The sequence below is a fragment of the Nerophis ophidion genome, unplaced genomic scaffold, assembly GCF_033978795.1.
Source record: "Nerophis ophidion isolate RoL-2023_Sa unplaced genomic scaffold, RoL_Noph_v1.0 HiC_scaffold_43, whole genome shotgun sequence".
NCBI classification, from domain to species: Eukaryota; Metazoa; Chordata; class Actinopteri; order Syngnathiformes; family Syngnathidae; genus Nerophis; species Nerophis ophidion.
Window position 1 is genome coordinate 462,473 of NW_026906965.1, and position 22,971 is coordinate 485,443.

Below are 22,971 nucleotides of genomic sequence, written 5' to 3' on the forward strand. Positions count from 1 at the left end.
ATCTTATTTTGTTTTTAATTTTATATATATATATATATATATATATATATATATATATATATATATATATATATATATATATATATATATGTCCAGAGTCGGGACCTGGGGTGGACCGCTCGCCTGTGCAACGGTTGGGGACATCTCTGCGTTGCTGACCTGTCTGCGCTCGGGATGGTCTCCGGCTGGCCCCACTATGGACTGGACTCTCACTATTATGTTAGAAACTGGCTGGCCTGGGAACGCCTCGGGATCCCCTAGAAAGAGCTGTATGACGTGGCTGGGGAAAGGAAAGGCTGGGCTTCCCTACTTAGGCTGCTGGCCCCGCGACCCGACCTCAGATAAGCAGAAGAAGATAGATGATTGGATGTGTAACACAACTTGATGTTTCTTGAAAACACTGTCCAGTAGTTGATGTTGTCGCTCCTTCTCCTCTTTTGTTGGACAAAGTTCCTCCTCTTATTCTGTTGTCGTTTTTTTTTTTTTTTTTTCTAAAATCACAAATATTTCTTCAACGGCAGCAGTTAGTCGCTGATTCAGCAACACTCACATCATTTGTAATGTAGACATGTTCACACAATAAAAACACTTTACACTTACATTGGATCTCTGCTTTGATGTGTCGATCACTTCCGCCTCTCTTTGTTAGCAGCTAACAAGCTAAGCTAACCAGCAGGCTAGGCTAGCACGTCAAAGTGCACTCAGACTAATGTATCCGCATACAAACAATTAATAAGGACGTTTACTCTGTTAAACGACACACATGTGCACATGTACGTTGTAATTAAGACCTAGAAACCATAATAACCAATACAACGTATTCTCCGCCAGACGCCATCTTGTTTTGTGCTTCCTCCTGTGTGACGTCATCGAGGTGTTCTCAACCGCGGAACAAATGTTGGCCAAACACGTGTTTCACTGGGACACTAGTGAGTGGTGCACACTTCCTTCAAACACGTGTTTCACTGGGACAATAGTGAGTGGTGCACACTTCCTTCAAACACGTGTTTCACTGGGACAATAGTGAGTGGTGCACACTTCCTTCAAACACGTGTTTCACTGGGACAATAGTGAGTGGTGCACACTTCCTTCAAACACGTGTTTCACTGGGACAATAGTGAGTGGTGCACACTTCCTTCAAACACGTGTTTCACTGGGACAATAGTGAGTGGTGCACACTTCCTTCAAACACGTGTTTCACTGGGACAATAGTGAGTGGTGCACACTTCCTTCGCCCGGCCACAGAAGACAAAAAAGAGTTGCTGGTGTAACAATAGGAAGAATATATTCCACTCCTCTCTTGTACACGCGGCTTATGAGGTAATATACATGATATATTTTCATATTATTTATCTTATTTACCTCATATGTTGTTCGAAGCTAACGTGCTAGCGTTAGCCCGCTAGCAGGCCTTTGTAGCAAATGCGAGCGTTTTTTTTTTGAGGAGTGTATTTTATATGTTCTATGTAAGAATTATATTGACTTATTTAATACTTTTAACAGTATTTTTGTTGTATATTACAGTCACGCTTAACATCATTGAATATTTGTTACTAGAAAGAAACGAACGTCTCGAAATTTAAGTCTGGAATAAGTCACATGATATAATAATAATAATAATACATTTTATTTGGTATAGCACTTTTCAGTGTACTCAAAGATGCTTTACAGGATGAACAAAAAATATTATTGTTATTGTAATGACAGTGTAATATAATGTATTATTGCAGTGGTCTGCTTTATGTTGGTGTCAACTGTATTAGCAATAAATACAAATGATGTTTGCACGCACTTCTATTACCTTGATAACATCAATCCATCCATTTTTCTACCGCTTGTCCCTATTTGGGGTTGCGAGGGGGACAGGGGGTGTTGGAGCCTATCAGCTGCATTGGGTGGACATATGGAAATTAAATCAACTGATGTTTGTTATTACGAAAACACTATTTGCACAATTGTAAGTGATTAATGCTTATTCAGTCGGACTAAAATAAATATTTAATTAAATAAATGTTAAATATTAAAAATAGCTTTAATATACTGCACACAAAATGAATTTAGATTAGATTAGATAGTACTTTATTTATTCCGTCAGGAGAGTTCCTTCAGGAAAATTACAATTTTCAGCACAATCCCATTCAAGATCAGACAAACATTATAGGGAGACAGAACAGGATCGCTGACGGGTCTGCCGGCTTCCAGCGCCCCTTACAAAAAAGATGGGGTGGGGGGGGGTGGTGGGGGGGTGGTGGGGGTAGGAGAAAAGAATAGAATATTAAAATAAAATTTTAAAAAATTTGCATCAATATTTGTATGTAGTCAGAACATGAGGTACCCAAATATTTTAAATAATTGTTTACATTTATGAATTTGTATATATATATATATATATATATATATACATATATATATACATATATACATATATGTATATATGTATATATATACTCGCTGGCACTTGTTCCACGTGCTTCGCTGCACTTCTGTTTGTTTTCTGTTGGGTTAAAAATGTTGCTTTCGCAGAAGAAAGTTAAAGTAGCAATGATTGTCACACACACACTAGGTGTGGTGAAATTTTTCCTCTGCATTTGACCCATCCCCTTGATCACACCCTGGGAGGTGAGGGGAGCAGTGGGCAGCAGCAGTGCTGCGCCCGGGAATCATTTTTGGTGATTTAACCCCAAATTCCAACCCTTGATGCTGAGTGCCAAGCAGGGAGGTAATGGAGAACAAGGAGAGGATATTGTGCGTAAAAGTAAAGCCAACCGACCACAGCTCTGTAGTCCTGGTCACCGTTGACGTGAGTTGGGACTATTTTGGAGGTGCACGTCAAGGTTGGCTGGTAGGTTGGTAGTGGGAGGAGCCAGTTGGCGTCACTTGATGCTGCAGCACAATGACACTTTTATACGTGCAGACTGACTTCATGCAGTCATGACGGTATTAAAATCCCAGCAGGAGGTTGTCTATAAGTTGTTACTTTTTAATCAATAATTAATGTAAATGCAGAAAATAGGATCAATGACACAATTCATAATAATCAATAACTGATGATTATTCCATGTGTAGAAGAACATCACCACAAAGTGGTGTCAGTCCACTTGGAAAATTTTATATTTGATAGACTAAACAACATTTGACACATCTGAGCTGAAGTTTGTTTGTGTTGTCTTGCGGACGTCCAACAGATGAACGCTCGTCAAGAAGAACGTCCCCTTCAGCAGCAGGAGGATCCACAGCCCCCCCACATTAAAGAGGAAGAGGAGGAAGTGTGGATCAGTCAGGAGGGAGAGTGTCCTGTAGGGCAGGAGGAGGCTGATGTCAGCAAGTTTCCACTGACTGTTGTCTCTGTGAAGACTGAAGAGCATGAAGACAAACCACCTGAGTCCTCACAGCTTCATCACAGTCCAAGTAAGCACAACATCCACATATCATCTAATACAATGTTTGTGACACATGTTCATCCGGGGGACACATTTATCACTAAAGATGGAGATATATTTGCTTTTTAACACCACCATTTAAAAATGAATGCTCATCAATCATCAACAGTGTAATTGCTGGGGTGTAACCATGTGACCTAGAGGCCGTCCTCCTTACCTCACGTGGTCAAATGAAGGCAAACATTCAATATGGCTACTGTTTATTTACCTTTGGCAGCACATATGTCAGCATATTTCAAGGGTTTAGTGATGAAGATAAGAGCTGTATACCAAGTACCATTTTTTTTTTTTTAGTACTGGTTCCTAAAGGCCTACTGAAAGCCACTACTAGCGACCACGCAGTCTGATAGTTTATATATCAATGATGAAATATTAACATTGCAACACATGCCAATACGGCCTTTTTAGTTTACTAAATTGCAATTTAAAATTTCCCGGGAGTTTCGTCTTAAAAACGTTGTGTAATGAGGACGTGTACGCAAGACGTCACGGGTTTATAGGAAGTATGAGCGCTGCACACACACACAGCTAAAAGTCGTCTGCTTTCACGGCATAATTACACAGTATTTTGGAGATCTGTGTTGCTGAATCTTTTGCAATTTGTTCAATTAATATTTCAGAAGTCAAAGTAGAAAGATGGAGTTGGGAAGCTTTAGCCTTTAGCCACACAAACACACGGTGATTCCTTGTTTAAAATTCCCGGAGATCAAACTTTCCATCATAGCTGAGACAACAATACAGAATACAGATTTACACTGTAAACAACCTCATCTTTTCTCCAAGCTTATACATCAGTAACTGACATTAACATCACAGGGGGCGCTGGAGCCTATCCCAGCTGCATTCAGGTTAAAGGGAATTTATCACACTTTAGATTTTAGGCCATATTGCCCATCCCTCGTAAAAAGTGGTCTTCTATTCCTGTGAATAATGTTGTAAAGAGCAATGTGTTTGTTTTCAGGCCAATTAATATAATCACTTTTTATTTTAAGTACATGTAAACTTACTGAATGCCTCATGTGACTGAGCAAATCTGGACATTTCTCAAGCATGTTTGTCATTGTGTGTCCTGCAGACGTCTGTGGAGAACAACGTCTGCCTGAAAAAAAGGAGAGTAGCTTCAGGATGGTGAAGGAGGATCCTTCAAAGAGGAAGACCAGGCGCCACGGACCCTCTGGCGTCTCCTTTTCCTCTTTGACACAGACCCTTCCCTGTAAAAAGGAAGAGGAAGACTCACTGACGCCCCACATTAAAGAGGAAGAGGAGGAACACAGCATCACTCAAGAGGGAGATCATCTTGAAGGACTGGAGGAGTTCCCAGTGACTGGTGTCCCTGTGAAGAGTGACGATAATGAGGTGAAAGGTGAAAGTGAGGAGAGGGGAGGGGGGGAGCCTCCAAGCAGCAGCTCAACACAACACATGACAACAGAAGCTGATGGAGACCACTGTGGAGGATCACAAGCAGACAAGCTCTTAGCTCCACTATCAGATAGTGAGGACACAACGTCACACTCTCCTGACACTGATGATGAAGACTCTAAAGATGATAAGACATGTCACACGGACAACACTCACTTCACATCTTCTCACTGTCACAAAACATTTAAAAACCATTGTGATCTGAAAAGACACATGAGAACACACACTGGAGAAAAACCTTTTACTTGTTCAATCCGTAGTAAAGGTTTTGTAAAAAGTAGCTATTTGAAAGTACACATGAGAACACACACTGGAGAAAGACCTTTTCCCTGTTCAACCTGTGGTAAAGGTTTTACACAAAATCAATATTTGAAAGTACACATGAGAACACACACTGGCGAAAAACCTTTTTCCTGTTCAATCTGCAGTAAAGGTTTTGTACAAAGTAACAGTTTGAAAGTACACATGAGAACACACACTGGTGAAAAATCACATTCTTGTTCAATCTGCAACAGAAGCTTTTGTGACCGATCAAACCTTTTAGCACACATGAGAAGACACCCAGGAGAGAAAGTGTTGAGTTGCAGTGTGTGTGGTGAAAGATTGTCTTCTAAGTACCAGTGTAAGAAACACAAGTGTGCTGGTGAGAACAGCAGCAGCAAATGAAACTGCAGGATTTGAAATAAACTGTCAAGACTTTCATTTTGACTTTCTAACAACTTTATGATTCATTTGTTGGGTCTCTATAATCTATTTTATTAATTACCGTTATTACTCTGTATTATAGTGATTGTGTTGTGATTGTTTTATATGTATGTCCCCAGACCTTTATGCAATATACAAGTGAGAGAAAATAGCTGATTTTTTTTTTGTTTTTGTGAAAGGATTTTGTTTTTACAAACTTACATTTGTGGATACATCAAATAAATCCAGTATTGTGTTCTAAACATTTTTTATGTATTTTTTTCTTTTTTCAACATCCCCAAAACAACATCAATATCAGTCAAAGTTTGGAGTGTCAGACAAAAGCCAATATTGTACATCATCCCACAGAGATTTACTTTGCATACATTCTTAAAATAAACTGTTTATTGTGTTTCCCAATCACAGAACCAACAAGTGTTGTCTTCAATTGCAAAATAACATCCATAATATAATTTTAAGTGGTCAATTCCATCCTTTTTTTAAATTTATATTAACTCTTTTATCTCAGAAAGAATGGAAACTTTTAAGTATTTTTTTGTTTCAGAGAAAATAATAATAAGAAGAAATAGAAAACAATTAAAAAAGATGCAGTAACTAGAATATTTTAAATAAAAGCCTATTTAAATTTTGTAATATTTCTTATTTGCAGGCCGTACTTAATTAAATCTTGAAATATTAAAATATTTTTATCAGTCAATAAGTGCATCAGCGACCAAATGCCTTTTTCAAACCATTGCTGTTCAAAGATGGATTTGTTTCTCATTTTAATATAAGAACAATTCCATAGTGGAGTATTGTGTGTGATGAAGTTGTGTTTGTAAATTAGTTTCCAGTACAACAACACTTGCTGGTAGGGATGGGTACTGTTCACTTCTAATTCCATGTTTTATGTGTTATATATGTCAATATATTGTGTGTTTGTATTTTGCCAACATGGTAGAATCACATGATAGGCAGGTTGTATCATGTTTTTCTGTCACCTTGAGGAAATGGCATAAAGAGGAAGATGACAATATAATGTCACTTGGACAATGATGTACAGAACAGAGGAGATGTATTTCATTTTAATTTTTGGTTTTAGGCGATTATTTTGTATTATTATTTTTTCACAAAACCTCTCCATTATCCAGCTATGGATTTCTGGTAGCTGCTTAAAAGGAGATGGAAGGGGACAGTGAGCTGATGTATGAGGAAGGTATGGACATGGATAGGACTAGAGGGGAGAGAAGGTCATGAAGGTAAGTCGAGTGCTAAAAGAGTAGAAAAGAGTAAAAAGATTATAGTGGTGTCAGGTTCAAACACTGATGCGTCTATTAAACAGACGAGAAGGAAGAAATCATGCACAGACAGAGTTACATTTTGCTCAATTGAGGAGAGATGTGTTTTGGGCTGTACTCTAGTTACAGATCCAAACTACGTTCTAAAAGTCCAGCCCACGTGCTGCCTCTATTTATTTGGGAGGTCCCTGGTTACATCACTGAGGCTGTCGCTGAGGGAAGGGGGTCATCTTCACAGCTCCAGCTAGACACAATATATAATTATACAACAATGCAAATGTGCTGACAGTCGTGATATCACCTTGTCTCTGTTCTGTCTACGTCACGGTACTCGATGTTCGGTCTTGGCAGTCAGCAGGCCGGTTCTGGAAACAAACGAGGTGCCGGGGCGCTAATTAATTTAAAACCTCTTCTCACTCCTGGCCTTAATCAAGGCATGCGGTAAAAGTAAGCAGGAGCTAATCATTTTAAAACCTCTTCTCACCCGTGCGCTTACCAGTGGCATGCAGTAAAAAACTGACTGTGATTAAAAAATAAATAAATACAAATTTATTCTGTGGCCGCGGCCCGGTGGTTGGGGACCACTGCTCTACAAGGTTTCTCATTGTCATCCCATTGGGTTGAGTTTTTTCTTGCCCTGATGTGGGATCTGAGCCGAGGATGTCGTTGTGGCTTGTGCAGCCCTTTGAGACACTTGTGATTTAAGGCTATAGAAGTCAACTTTGATTGATTAATTGCTTGATAATAATGTGACTCAAACATCAGAGTTAGTATGAGGTGATACTAACCTTCGATAGCTCAGTTGGTAGAGCGGAGGACTGTAGTTGCTCATGCTGAAATCCTTAGGTCGCTGGTTCAAATCTGGCTCGAAGGATCACCCGTTACGCTTCTTTTTTTTAAATTAAATCAAGTTAAACAACACAAGATACACTTACAATTAGTGCACCAACCCAAAACATCCCTCCCTCATTCTCACTCATTCATACATTACATTTCTGTGTGACGTGGTTCAAATAAGAATCCAAATAATGTCTTACATCCTGAGGATGTAAACTGTGTGTTGTTTTGGCGTAAGATATTTACGAAACACAACCTGTCCTACAGTAAGATGTTTCTTTCTGTAGGGATAGTGATGCAATGGATTATGTGTCTCACTACGGACTAGAAGATTCTAGGTTCAACTCCTAGCCAGCGTGCTGTTGTTTGTTAACTGAACTGAAACAATATTCTGTGCGATTTTTGGGGGGAGTTATTTTGCTTTTTTTTTTTTTTTTTAAATCTATTAACTGAAACGTGTTTTTTTTCTCTTTATTATTGCGAATGTATAACTGGTAGTTGTATCTGTTCTTATACCGTTTAAACTACCTTTCTTCCAAGCATGGTTCATCTACACTTGAAGACTTAATTATTAGCCAGCTAAGAACTTTTGAACATTTCTGAAAAATCTGCCAAATGTTTGCAATAATCATAACATTCTCGGTAGTAAAACATTCTTCAGAAGCATTTAGGTACATTTTTTAGAGACCCTGATATGCTCAGTCATGGAGCGTAAGACATTCTTTTTGAGCTTCCGGGATTCAAGTACCTGTTCTGCTGACCAATACTAGACTTTGAGACCCCTTGGAAAGACCTCCTTCCACCCCTCAAAAGTCACCAATAGGGCAGACCTTGGTTACATTTGAACATGTAAACCCAAGCAAATGTTGTATAGCTGAAATAGCTCAGTTGGGAGAGCGTCAGACTGAAGTTCTGAAGGTCCCTGGTTCGATCCTGGGTTTCAGCACAACTCGCTGAGTTTCTGAATCAAGTCTTCTTACTAATAATCCTTCTGTGGCTCTTACAATACTGAAATGGTCTCCCTGACCTGCCAGCCTTGCTGGTGGAATCCTAGTATCAGTAGTGACACACCTTTCCTCCATTTTTAATTTGGACAACTGTTATTTTGTTTAACGGTGTATCGTTCCTTAAGCCAATGTTTGGTCTTTAACTGAGCCTTACATCGGGCTGTTTCAAACACAAATTTGTTGCCTTAGGGGTTTGTCTTGGACTGTATAACTTGAAACTGAGAGTAATAAAGCTGAGCTCAGTGTGAGGTGAAGGTGCATCTAACACACCTACAGCAAAATATTAACCACAACTTTTTCATACAGATACACTGTCTTAACTATTTGAGTTTAAGGTATTGCGGTTAAACCTTCAGATGATCACACTAACGCTCTCCCATCCCTCACATCCACTTGTTGAACTACAGTTTTTCAAATTGAATAGAGGAAAAACAATCATTGTTGAAAACTGTTTAAATTAAATATAGATTCGAAGGACTGCTGCAGGGGGTCAAAGGGACATTTTTTGAGAAATGTATGGAGGTCAGCATCAGCCACTTGAAGAGGGACTTGAACCCTGGACCCTCAGATTAAAAGTCTGATGCTCTGCCGACTGAGCTACCCAGGATCTTTGATATGCTGATATGTCCAACATCTGAGATAACATCCATATTGGCAATCTCAGGTGAAAGTGAATTAGTAAGGATGTTCAGTGACAAGCTGGGAACTGTCAAAGTTCAAGCTCCCCAAGTGCTTGAACACAAAGCTCATTTTTGACAGATAGGCCAGTTTTACATCCTCATCAACAAAGAAGGTTTTGACCAAAAAAGAAGCTCCTCTCCCGAAGTTGCCAACTCTGAGCTGGATTTAACTTGGATGCTCCCCAAAATATTGCCAGAAGCATTTTGTTTTATTTTTTAGTGGAGGTTAGCTGCAACAGGTAGAGCTGGTGAAGGCCCAGGCTGCAACAAATAGAAGGTCACTAGATTTTAAAGTCCAACATAAGCAGTCAGTAAAGCCCTGTTTTGGTAGTAAGCCTCATGTAAACTGTGTGTTCCTTTGGCCTAAGATGTTTACAATATACAACCTGTGTTAGAGTAAAACCTTTCTTCACATAAGGCTAGTGGCTCAATGGATAACACGTCTGACCACAGACCAGAAGATTCTAGGTTCAACTCTTGGCTAGCTCGTTGTTTTTTGTTAATTGGACTGAAACAAAATTCAGTGCAATTTCTTCGGGAGTGTTTTTTTGCATTTAAAATAAATATCTACTAACTGGAACATGCATTTTTTTTATTTTATTATTATTGTGAATAGATATCTGGACGTTGTATCTGTTGTTATACTCGGGACATTTAATCAAAACAAAGTGGATGAGGAAAAATGTGACACAAAACAAATCTTACCTGAGCACGCCTTCCTCTTGTTGGAGTAAAACATGTTGGGGCTTGGTCACTAGCATTCAAACTAGATGTGACTATTCTGTCTATGAACATGAACAGGGAAGCAAACACATTATCATTCAGGATGGTTTATTACAGCTGTGATGGTATAGTGGTTAGTACTCTGTGTTGTGGCTGCAGCAACCCTGGTGTGACTCCGGGTCATGGCACCATACCCTTCCTGTACTTTTTTGATGATTTTTGAAAAAAGAGGTATCTTGTTCCCTCTGGTAAGTGGTTGAACAAGATGTGAAACCAACCAGGTACTCTGGCGAAATTAAAAATATCTATTTGATGTCATTACAGTATTGTCCTTGATGCATCATTTAATATGACTGATGTGTGCTTTGTGCTGTTACTTTATCACTTGGTAAAATTGCATTATAAACTCAGTCAATCGATCAATACTTTCTTTCTTTTATTTCTTTCTTTAGTTTATTTCGAACATGAACATACTCACAACATAATACATCAGACACTTTAATACCATTTCACATTACATCATGTCCGAAAAGGAGTAGGATGAAGCAAAGCTTATTTAATCCTACCCCTTTCCCACTTCAGAGCGTTTACAAATATATACATTCATTTACTGACCTTTTTTGTAGTAAAATAGTGAAATGACATCCGTGAATGAGTAATACAACAGTTTTGTAATATGTAATTCATTAATTCAGTCATTATTAGCATACTGAGATGAAGAATATCTTATTTTCAATTATGTTGAAGTTTTTCTCATAATTCCTCTTCTTTGTACTTTATAAGCACTATTCATTTGAACAACCTCTTAAACTGGATCATATCAGTACAATATTTAAGTTAATTACTTAATCCATCCATCAATCCATCCATCTTCTTCCACTTAACCGAGGTCAGGTCACGGGGGGCAGCAGCCTAAGCAGGGAAGCCCAGACTTCCCTCTCCCCGGTCACTTTGTCCAGCTCTTCCCGGGGGAACCCAAGGCGTTCCCAGGCCAGCCGGGAAACATAGTCTTCCCCACGTGTCCTGGGTCTTCCCCGTGGCCTCCTACCGGTTGGACGTGCCCTAAATCCTGACCAGATGCCCGAACCACCTCATCCGGCTCCTCTCCATGTGGAAGAGCAGCGGCTTTACTTTGAGGTCCCCCCGGATGACAGAGCTTCTCACCCTATCTCTAAGGGAGAGACCCACCACCCAGGCGGAGGAAACTCTTTTGGGCCGCTTGTACCCGTGATCTTGTCCTTTTGGTCACAACCCAAAGCTCATGACCATAGGTGAGGATGGGAATGTAGATCGACCGGTAAATTTAGAGCTTTGCCTTTCGGCTCAGCTCCTTCTTCATCGATACAGCGTCCACATTACAATCCGCCTGTCGATCTCACCATCCACTCTTCCCTCACCCGTGAACAAGACTCCGAGGTACTTGAACTCCTCCACTTGGGGCAGGGTCTCCTCCCCAACGCGCAGATGGCACTCCACCCTTTTCCGGGCAAGAACCATGGACTCACACTTGGAGGTGCTGATTCTCATCCCAGTCGCTTCACATTCGGCTGCAAACCGATCCAGTGAGAGCTGAAGATCCTGGCCAGATGAAGCCATCAGGACCACATCATCTGCAAAAAACAGAAACATAATCCTGCAGTCACCAAACCCGATCCCCTCAACGCCTTGACTGCGCCTCGAAATTCTGTCCATAAAAGTTATGGACTTGAATCCTGGAAGTCAGAATGAAAGTCTGATGTTCTTATAACAGAGCACTTCAGGGTTTCTTCACAACACGTAACAATAAATAAAAATGAAGCAAGATGCTTCTGGCAACATTTTGCTTGCATATTTGACCCCGTTCTTGGAAATACTGGTAGATTTGATTGACATGTGTTGCTTTCTTGACACAGAGCCAGTTCAAAGCAATGTTCTCAAATGTTTAGCAGGGTTAAGGTCCAGTCTCTGGAACGGACATTCCAGAAACCTGCCTGAAACCCTTTGAAAACAGTTTTTATGTGTGTTTAATATTGTTGTCTTGTTGGAAAAGCTGCTTGTGTACAAAGATCAGCCTTTTCACTCTTGATTGGAGGTGAGGCAAAGTCTCATCTGACCAGTAAACTTTTCTCCCAAAACTGCCTTGGGTTCAAGCACTTGGCGGGCTTGAGGTTTGACAGTTTCCACTCTGTCACTAAACATGCTTCCATCCATCCATTTTCTACTGCGTATCCCTTAAAACTGGACAATTCAAGGCATGGGCTGACTACAGCAGTGATGAACAAACAACATGAAAGTAGGTTTGAGGTTCTCGGTCACATGACTGAAGCTACTGACAATTGAAATGTTCTTAGTGAGCTAATGACAAGTACTTTATTGACGGTCCCTTAAAGTAAAGCACTTGTCAGCAGGGACTGACAGACGTGGCATGAGTTTTCAAACAGTCAGCCTGGCTGGATGTTGAATGTCTGTTGAATATCCAACTTGGAACTCATTTGACCTCTGTTTGGCATTTGGCCATCACTCCAGCAGCACTGAGAGCAGTCTGAGTCAAACTACCTTGAGATAAATGTTGCAATTGTCAATGCCAACACAGAAATGGACTCAAAAAACGCTATAGAAGTCATGGTAGCTTGATGCTAATATACATTGGCTTTGCTGTTGACATGCTACTGATTAGCATTAGCAATTTCTCATGACGTTAACACCCACCAAATGAGTTAATTAAAACTATAACTAAGATGAATGTTAGAATCAGACAGCTGGTGCATAATAAATCCAATATATTCAGTATTAACACTTTTTTGGGCGCAACAAAAGACATCATGAATTTACACTACAGCCATCTAGCGTACTGGACTTGCAAATGTAAATAAACCTACATGTAAATGATGATATGAAAACAAAAAAAAAACAAAGGGTAACGAAAGGACCGCAGTTATCAATAATAATCTTATTTTTTAATTTTGCAATACAAATTTATCACAAACAATCAATATTATTAACACACACAAAAGTACCAAAAAGTCGTACTGTTGAGGACTGGTATTGATTTGGAGGTAGTGGAATTTGTTCCGAATCAGTTGAAAAGTGAACAGTACCCATCCCTACCAGCAAGTGTTGTTGTACTGGAAACTAATTTACAAACACAACTTCATCACACACAATACTCCACTATGGAATTGTTCTTATATTAAAATGAGAAACAAATCCATCTTTGAACAGCAATGGTTTGAAAAAGGCATTTGGTCGCTGATGCACTTATTGACTGATAACATTTTTATTATTTGATTATTTCATGAAGTACAACCTGGAACAAGAAAAATACTCATAACTTAAAAGTTTCCATTCTTTCTAAGGCAAAAGAGTTAATGAAAGAAAAAAAGTCGGAATTGACCACTTAAAGTCATATTTTGGATGTTGTTTTGCAATTGAAGACAACACTTGTTCGATCTGTGATTGGGAAACACAATAAACTGTTTATTTTAAGAATGTATGCAAAGTAAATCTCTGTGGGATGATGTACAATATTGGCTTTTGTCTGACACTCCAAACTTTGACTGATATTTATGTTGTTGTGGGCATGTTAAAAAAGAAAAAAAAAAACATAAAAAAAATGTTTCAAACACAATACTGGATTTATTTAATATATCGACAAATGTAAGTTTGTAAAAACAAAACCATCCCTTCACAAAAATAATCTGCCTTTTTCTCTCACGTTTAGATTACGTAAAGGTCTGGGGACATACATATAAAATAATCACAACACAATCATCATAATACAGAGTAATAACGATAATTAAAGAGACCCAACAAATGATTCATAAAGTCACACATTTTAAAATTGTATAAAAGACAACTGTTTAAATGATGTATAAAGTAAATAATAATATGCTTCCTGAAGTGGTCCAGAAGATGTTTCAGATGTGAACCAGTACATATGTATATCATATAAAGGTGATAATCTATGGCAGGGGTGGCCAACTAGTCAGAGACTAAGAGCCACTTTTTTTTCTGTGTTACTGCTAAGAGCCACATCATACACATGCAAATCATCTTTTAATAATGTATGCAAGCATACACAGACCTCTGCTCAGCCAGATCTAATGAAAATAACCACACCAACATGATATCAGTAATTTTCAACAGTTAACATTGTTTGCACTGTCTCACACACACAAACTCTCAGTTCAAGCAAGTCCATAAACAATAATAGAATAATTTTCAATAACATCTTTCTCTTACTATGCTGCTTAGTGAGACTTCTGGCATTCCTTATCTTGAACAATCCTCTTCAAATCTGGCTTGTATTCTGTTGTTGCCACTCTAAGCAATTCTTTCAAATGAGTGTAAGTCAGAACAGATCAATGCTTTGATTTCACATGTTTCAGGGTAGAAAACACAGACTCGCAGACGTACGCTGACCCAAACATGGACAGTATCTTAAGCGCAGCTCGTTTGATGTTGGGGTATTTTTCAATCGGCACACTTTTCCAGAACTCAATGGTCCCTTCCCTTAAAACAGCTTTCAGTTGATCCTCCTCACAAAGGTCGATCATCTCCAACTCAGCCGCAGCCTCATCTGTGACGAGCAGGGCTTTCAAACAGTCTGTCTCCGAATTAAATGGGTCGACGAGGATCGTAATCTGTGGTCTTTTCAGTTGTAGATCACAGAACCGGGTCACAAACCTTTTGTGCATGTTTGCAACCAGTGTTGTATATCTGTCTCTTTTCTCGTTTGACGTCACTCAAACAGGCTTAATGGTCAGTGTGCCATCTAGCTGTAGGGGGAGTGAATGACAGCGCCAGCCAAGCATTTTTGACGCATGTCATGTGACAGCTCCTGAAGAGCCGCATGAAACTAGTTAAAGAGCCGCATGAGGCTCGCGAGCCGCGGGTTGGCCAGGCCAGATCTATGGGATTATTAACAATTACAAATACAAATATGTAATACTTTCATATTTCAAACTATCTTAATCTATAAATGCAGAAGCATATTAAACAGATTGTTAGACAAACAACAATGTCACACATGTTATATGTGCTGATGTTGTTAGAAAGTCAAAATGAAAGTCTGGACAGTTTATTTCAAATCCTGCAGTTTCATTTGCTGCTGCTGTTCTCACCAGCACACTTGTGTTTCTTACACTGGTACTTAGAAGACAATCTTTCACCACACACACTGCAACTCAACACTTTCTCTCCTGGGTGTCTTCTCATGTGTGCTACAAGGGTTGATCGCTCACAAAAGCTTCTGTTGCAGACTGAACAGGAATGTGATTTTTCACCAGTGTGTGTTCTAGTGTGTCTTTTCAAATGTTGACTTTGTGTAAAACATTTACCACAGATTGAACAAGAAAAAGATTTTTCACCAGTGTGTGTTCTCGTGTGTACTTTCAAATCCTGACTTTGTGTAAAACCTTTACCACAGATTGAACAAGAAAAAGGTTTTTCACTAGCGTGTCTTCTCATGTGTACTTTCAAATGTTGACTTTGTGTAAAACCTTTACCACAGGTAGAACAGGGAAAAGGTTTTTCACCAGTGTGTGTTCTCTTGTGTACTTTCAAACTCTGACTTTGTGTAAAACCTTTACCACAGGTTGAACAGGAAAAAGGTTTTTCACCAGTGTGTGTTCTCTTGTGTCTTTTCACATCCTGACTTTGTGTAAAACCTTTACCACATATTGAACAGGAAAAAGTTTTTTCACCAGTGTGTGTTCTCATGTGTCTTTTCAAATGGTGACTTTGTGCAAAACCTTTACCACAGAGTGAACAAGAAAAAGGTTTTTCTCCAGTGTGTGTTCTCATGTGTGTTTTCAGAAGACAATGGTATTTAAAAGTTTTGTGACAGTGAGAAGATGTGAAGTGAGTGTTGTCAGTGTGACATGTCTTATCATCTTTAGAGTCTTCATCATCAGTGTCAGGAGAGTGTGACGTTGTGTCCTCACTATCTGATAGTGGAGCTAAGAGCTTGTCTGCTTGTGATCCTCCACAGTGGTCTCCATCAGCTTCTGTTGTCATGTGTTGTGTTGAGCTGCTGCTTGGAGGCTCCCCCCCTCCCCTCTCCTCACTTTCACCTTTCACCTCATCACCTTCACTCTTCACAGGGACACCAGTCACTGGGAACTCCTCCAACCATTTAGGCTGACTGATGCCCTCTTCCTCCTCTTCCTCTTTAAAGCAGGGGGTCAGTGGGTCCTCCTCTTTCTTTTTAATGTGAGGGGTCAGTGGGTTCTTTTGCTCCTTAAAGTGAGGTGTCAGTGGGTCCTCCTCTTCTTTTTTGATGTGTAAGATCAGTGGGTCCTCCGCTAGCCCTTCAATGTGAAGGGTCAGTTTAACATTATGGGTCTGTGCCGTCTCGTCTTCCTCTTTAATGTAGGGGGGCTTTGGCTCCTCTCCTGCCTCTTTGATGTGTTGGGAATGTGGTACATCTTCTTCCTCGTGTATGTGGGGGTACTGTGGTTCCTCCTCCTGCTCATGAGGAAGATGTTCTTCATTGAGGTCTGCGGGACAAGAGAAAACAAAACATTCTTGATAAAAGTCCAGCTTTGCTCAGTCACATGAGACATTGTCCTGCACCAACATATGATCTCACAATCTCATCAGTTTACCCTCACAACAGTCAGGGTACTTCCAGCTGACACATAAAAATACCTTCAGCGGAATGCCTTTCCAGGCCAACGTTCAATCCACCTTATTCATATAAAAACATCCTAAAAGTCATTCCTGCAATCCTTAATGGTAGACGCCATATGTGAAAGTGTGCTGTTCTCCCTCTGAATAAGTCATACACACACAGGAAATAATGTACCACATGCCAGCCTCCACACAGTAGTACTAGTGATGAGCTCCCCCTGCTGGTGGACAATAATTACTTTAATTTTCACATTCATCTTTAGAGACATGTCTGTTATAAAAGAAGCATGAGCACAGTCAAGAAAGATGACATCTGTTTTGCTTTCATTTAGATAGTGTCACCACAGTTAAACTGGGAAGACGTTTTTAAATTACTGACTACACCTTCAAAAGATAACTTGTTTACCTTATTAATAATAGTAATAATGGATTATATTAATTTAGAGCGTTTCTAGACACTCAAATAGCGTTACAGTGAGAACTGAGAATGCATCATTCATGCAGTCCACACATTCAGTCAAAATCCGAATCAGACAGACCGTATTTCCTCGAATTGCCGCCGGGTATATAGTATGCACCTGCCTAGAATTACTGCCGGGTCAAACTCGTTTTGCAAACTAATTAGCGCGTTCTTAGAATTACCGCCGGCTCAGGATTAACGCCGGGTCAAAGTTGTTTCGCCAAGTAATTAGCATATGCCTAGAATTTCTGCCGGGTCAAACTCGTCACGTCACGAGTGACACTTCACCTGTCATCATTTTCGAAATGGAAGAGACTGATTTCAATAATTTGAAATTGCATAAAGGGAAGAAGATTAAGAGCTATTCAGTAGGATTTAAGGTCCAAGCTATTGAATATGCTAAAAAAAATAGTAAGCAGCTATGTTTTATTAATATACCATAGGTGTGTGTGTCAAATATGAGTCATTATGTTAGAGGGCGCTTGTGATCCTTCTTGCGACTACTGAGCTGCAGAAGAAGTGACAACAAGCAGCATGAGTGAGCAATGTGTGTTTATTTTTTCCTCTCGCTTGCACTTTTAACATGGAGGATTACATATCTAAAATAAAACAGTTTTCTAAACCGGACTCTCAATCGAAGAAGGAGGTAATAAAGGAAGATCTCCATCGAGACAGAGAGACTTTTAAAACTGAAAAAAGATAAGGAAGACTTCTTTAAACAAGTTATCGATGCTTTTGATCAGAAGGAGCTGTGCATGGACTTCATTTATAAGTAAAGGTAAGACCATAATACATTTTTTTTATTAAATGTGCTTTTCATGATGGTATCCTTACATCACACTCAAATTTTTAAGCGCAGGACTAAATTTACCGCATGCCTTTGGTAAGTGCCGGAGTGAGAAGAGGTTTTAAAATAATTAGCGCATGCTTGCCTTTACCGCATGCCTTTGGTAAATGCCGGAGTGAGAAGAGGTTTTACATTAATTATCACCCCGGCGGCAATTCAAGGAAATACGGTACTTTATTAACCCCCAAGGGGAAGTTAACATTTTCAGCAATATGGTAAGCTACATTTAATAATAATAATAATAATAATAATAATAATAATAATAACAATAATAATAATAAGTAGATGACACAATTGTTCAAGGAATTGTGTGTGAATGCTCCAATGCTAAAATTGAACTGAAATGCTGACAGAATGTAGTGTGAATGTAAGAATAGTTTGAATGTTGGAATGGTTTAAATCAATGGTCTCAAACATGCGGCCCGCGGGCCAATTGCGGCTCGCGAGACGTTATTATGCGGCCCGCAAGTTTAATATGAACGGCGCTTGACAGCGTCATACTTGCCAACGTCCCCAATTTTCCCGGAGACCCCTGAATTTCAGGGCACCAGTTCTCTCAAAGCCCCTGTAGTTTTGTACCGGATCAAAAATATTCAGGGAGTGCCATAAGGGCGCGGCCTTTAGCGCCCCTTACAGCATGAACTGACAGCGTGCAAGCCTAGTTGTATGTTGCATCTGGCCATGAAATATCTATGTGTGTTATTGCAAGATATATTTGATCAACAGCTACACACGTCACACCAAGGGTGGCCGTAAGAAAAACTTTAAGACTGTTACAAATATGTGCCAGATTGTGAACCCACACAAACCAAGAATGACAAACACATTTCGGGAGAACATCCGCATCGTAACACAACATAAACACAACAGAACAATTAAAGGGGAACATTATCACAATTTCAAAAGGGTTAAAACCAATAAAAATCAGTTCCCAGTGGCTTTTTTTATTTTTTGAAGTTTTTTTCAAAATGTTACCCGTCCCGGAATATCCCTAAAAAAAGCTTTAAAGTGCCTTATTTTCGCTATCTTCGAAGCCACTGTCCATTTTCCTGCGACGTCATCCAGTGCTGCCAATGTAAACAAACAATGCCGAAAACCACAGCAAGATATAGCGACATTAGCTCAGATTCAGACTCGGATTTCAGCGGTTTAAGCGATTCCACAGATTACGCATGTATTGAAACGGATGGTTGGAGTATGGAGGCAGATAGCGAAAATGAAATTGAATAAGAAACCGAAGCTATTGAGCGAATAACTATTGATGCTATTCGGCCATGTTTGCCTTAGCACCGCCGGTAACATGTGCAGACCAACGATCGGAAGTTTCGCATCTTGTGACAATGGATCAACTTAAATCTGTTGATTGGTAAGTGTTTGTTTGGCATTAAATGTGGGTGGAGGGAAACGCTGGATGTAAATATAGTTTCAAATGTACATACAGCTAGCCTAAATAGCATGGTAGCATCAATTAGCTGGCAGTCACAATGCGACCAAATATGTCTGATTAGCACATAAGTCAACAACATCAACAAAACGCACCTTTGTGATTTCATTGACATAATGGTTGCAAATGCATCTGCAGGTTATCCATACATCTCTGTGCCATGTCTGCCTTAGCACCGCTGGTAAAATGTGCAGACACTCCGGCACATTCAACGGGGGTCTGGCGGCAGATTTCTTGCCACTTTCGCATCTTGAATCCCTCCCTGTTAGTGTTGTTACACCCTCCGACAACACACCGACAAGGCATGATGTCTCCAAGGTTCCAGAAAATAGTCGAAAAACGGAAAATAACAGAGCGGAGACGCTGTGTTTGTAATGTGTTTGAGAAAATGAAAATGGCGGCTTTGTTACCTAGGTGACGTCCCATTATGACGTCATCGCTCCTAAAGCGATAAACTGAAAGGCGTTTAATTTGCCAAAATTCACCCATTTCGAGTTCGGAAATCGGTTAAAAAAATATATGGTCTTTTTTCTGCAACATCAAAGTATATATTGACGCTTACATAGGTCTGCTGATAATGTTCCCCTTTAAAAAAGAAAAATTTGAGGCCTGTCGATGATGTGCTTTTTTCCCATCCATCCATCCATTTTTCTTCCCCTTTTCCCTTTTGTTTTCCCTTTTGGACTCACAGGTGGGCAGAAGAGGGGGTACACACTGGAAATTTCCATACAACCTTTACATTATTTATTTAAATGGTATCCTAATTAAAAATGTATCCTCCAGTCTGTGGCTATTATAAGGTATATTTCCACAGGATATGCATTTTTACAGCATGTTTTAAAGAGATAGCGATTAAAAAATGACTTCTGGGTATATAAAATTGATCAACTAATTCTTATTTAGGGGGCTTAGTGAGCGGAATCGAGGCGCTCCCATTGACTCAATTGATAAATCTAGGATAGTTAAGATTTTGCTGACATTTCTTTAAAACTTAGAATGCATAAAAAATAAAAAACAAAACATGTTGTTGTCACTCATAAGGTTTGTAAACGATATGCACAGTTAAAAGAAAAAATCTGATCCCCTTTGATATGTTTTCTACATCCTGTGAACGGGTTGATGCTGTGGTGAAAGTGAGAAAATAAATGCATGTCGGGAAAATTACAATTTCAGCAAAAATGGCTGGCAAACGTTTTAAAACCTGGTTAAAGATACACATGCCAGAAAGGCATGTGTATGTTGTCAAATGATGGTAGAATTAGCTTTATTATTTGGGTTTAGGGCCCATGTCATGGGGCCCGGCCCGGCTCTGACTTGTTCCACCACTGACAGTTTATTGTACAAATGGACTGGGATATGTAACTCATCTTTAGTAGTTACATTCCACAGAACACCGACGACCACGTGGTTGCAAGACCACGTTGCAAGTAGCAGACGAAATGCATCATCCTCACAAGACAACACAACTTCTTATACACAATATATTGCAGAAAAGTGTTAATAATGAAATATGAAGTTAGTAAAGATGTGAGAGTAAGAAGTAAACAAACCTGTTCTGTGTAACACAACTTGATGTTTCTTGAAAACAGCGTCCAGTAGTTGATGTTGTCGCTCCTTCTCCTCTTTTGTTGGACAAAGTTCCTCCTCATACTTTGCTATCCTTCTTTCGCACATTTTCACACAATCACAACACTTTACTCTCACACTTGATCTCTACTTAGCGATGTGTTGATAACTTCTGTGTCTTCTGTTAGCAGCTAACAAGCTAAGCTAACTAACAAGCAAAGATAGCACGAGAAGCGGCACAGTGCTTCTAGCGCATCGAGACCACTTTATCCTTAAATAAAGAATCACATATGTATTTTATACGCCGTAAATATTATAAACTGGATAACAAATAATAAGACTGACTTATTAGCGTCCTGCACACTCCTTTCTACTGTTCTGCTGCTTTCCGTTTACCCCGGAAGCTGGGAATGACGTCACAGCCGAGTGGACGAAGAGGTAGCTCTATATAAGATATTGCCTGCTGTCACTGTTACCATGCTTTTATAACCTGTAATATTTATTTGAATAACAATGTGATATAAACGAGTGTCTTGTTTTTCAAAAATAAATTGAAAGTATATCAAACAAAGCTTTAATGTTGGGGTTCAGTGGCGCCCCCGTGCGACATTCATTGCAATGACAAGAGTGACAGTGCTAGAAATTGTAGCGATATTACTGCCTGATTTATTTAAATTTACCCTTCCACGTGTTTTTATTGTTGTTCTGTTTTACTCTTAATCTATTTTGTACAAAACATTAAAAAAAACATTCAAATATCACAGAATGTGATGTCACGAGGTCCGTCATAAAACAAATTTCAAGTCCAGGAAGTGACGTAGGTTCGCGCATGCGTGAATCGTGTCATGAATTAATTTCAATTTTTGTAAAGTGTGAAACATTTGCTGTCATAAACAAAAGTCTCTCTATTTACTGAAATAATTTAAGTGGTTTTAAATGAGTACGTTCATGTACAAGTTTATTTATTTGTGTATTTTTTTATTCAATGTTATTGTTATAGTCTCTCATATTTACTTTTACTTTCTTTAACAGGTTTTGTTAGTAGAAGGATTGGATTTAAAGTAATGTTTATTATATTGCTGAGTAAAATATTGAAACATTTTTTTGTCATATTGCATCTAAAGTACCTTAAAATTGTTTATGTATGTTTAATTGTTCAATAAAAAAAATAAAATAAATACAAGTAGAACTCGTTAGCAAATAAACTCTTATAATAACATAAGTAATGTTGAAGTCTTATTACATGACATATCAATATGTATATTAAATATAATTTGAATAGTTGGCAAGTAAACAAAATGCATTTGCCATACCTAATTGTATTATATCAATTATAACTCAACCCCACACATTACAACATGTATTCACACTTTGTTGTGAAAATATTTTACACAAACTTACATTCAATTATAGTAATGATTATAATATAATAAGATATATAACAATGTGTGTTCTGGATCTAAATTAATTCATTGAAAATAAATTGATAAACAATTAATGTTTTTAGTGAGGTGGCATCTTTTTCACCTGGAAACTTATCTCCGTAAGTGTGCAAATAAAGTCTTACGTATTACTTGTATTACATTTGAATAGAACCTTATTGAGCATATTAACAAGATTCTGTTAGAAAATGTGCCGAGTATGAAAAAGGTCATTTTGTATTTGCGTACAGGATGTAGAATGACGATGATTTTAACCCACCATAAAACAAATCAGGAAGATTGGAGAATGTGGAAGGAAGTTATGACTGTTAAAATGTTCCACCACAAGGGGGCGATGTTGGTGTCGATATCAATGACTAGTCATGATCAGACCCCGACCTAAAGGCCTCATATCAGTTTGCAAGGAGATCCCATCATCTAAAGAGAAGTAAAGACAACTTGATGGTTGATGGCGAGGGGCAGTTTTGGCTGCCAGGCTCCGCCCACCACCAATGGGTACCAACAGGTACTGA

The 22,971-nt window shown here is 39.0% G+C and overlaps 2 protein-coding genes and 2 non-coding genes across 5 annotated transcripts in view; 3 read left to right on the forward strand and 1 right to left on the reverse strand.

Moving 5' to 3' along the window:
- The window catches only part of LOC133546790 (zinc finger protein 391-like), a 277,556-nt gene extending 256,136 nt beyond the window's left edge, over nucleotides 1–21,420 (reverse strand). Inside the window, exons 1-2 of one of the 2 annotated variants that reach the window (XM_061892616.1) lie at nucleotides 21,002–21,420; nucleotides 13,684–16,567 (exon numbers count right to left, since the gene is read on the reverse strand). In XM_061892616.1, the coding sequence (XP_061748600.1) occupies nucleotides 15,168–16,567; nucleotides 21,002–21,125 (1,524 nt within the window). In that variant the 5' untranslated portion in view covers nucleotides 21,126–21,420 and the 3' untranslated portion in view covers nucleotides 13,684–15,167. Of the gene's footprint in view, nucleotides 1–13,683; nucleotides 16,568–21,001 lie in introns of those variants that run through there. The other variant, XM_061892618.1, reaches the window with a different exon arrangement.
- On the forward strand, nucleotides 1,171–5,964 carry LOC133546793 (zinc finger protein 177-like). The gene is made up of 3 exons (XM_061892621.1): nucleotides 1,171–1,320; nucleotides 3,186–3,408; nucleotides 4,516–5,964. The coding sequence occupies exons 2-3, from the start codon at nucleotides 3,186–3,188 to the stop codon at nucleotides 5,523–5,525; spliced, it is 1,233 nt and encodes a 410-aa protein (XP_061748605.1). The 5' UTR covers nucleotides 1,171–1,320; the 3' UTR covers nucleotides 5,526–5,964.
- On the forward strand, nucleotides 7,629–7,715 carry trnay-gua (transfer RNA tyrosine (anticodon GUA)). Its single transcript is given in 2 exon segments — nucleotides 7,629–7,665; nucleotides 7,680–7,715. It is a non-coding gene; the product is annotated as a tRNA-Tyr (tRNA).
- trnaf-gaa (transfer RNA phenylalanine (anticodon GAA)) lies at nucleotides 8,552–8,624 on the forward strand. Its single transcript has one exon. It is a non-coding gene; the product is annotated as a tRNA-Phe (tRNA).
- Nucleotides 21,421–22,971: the final 1,551 nt, after the last annotated feature.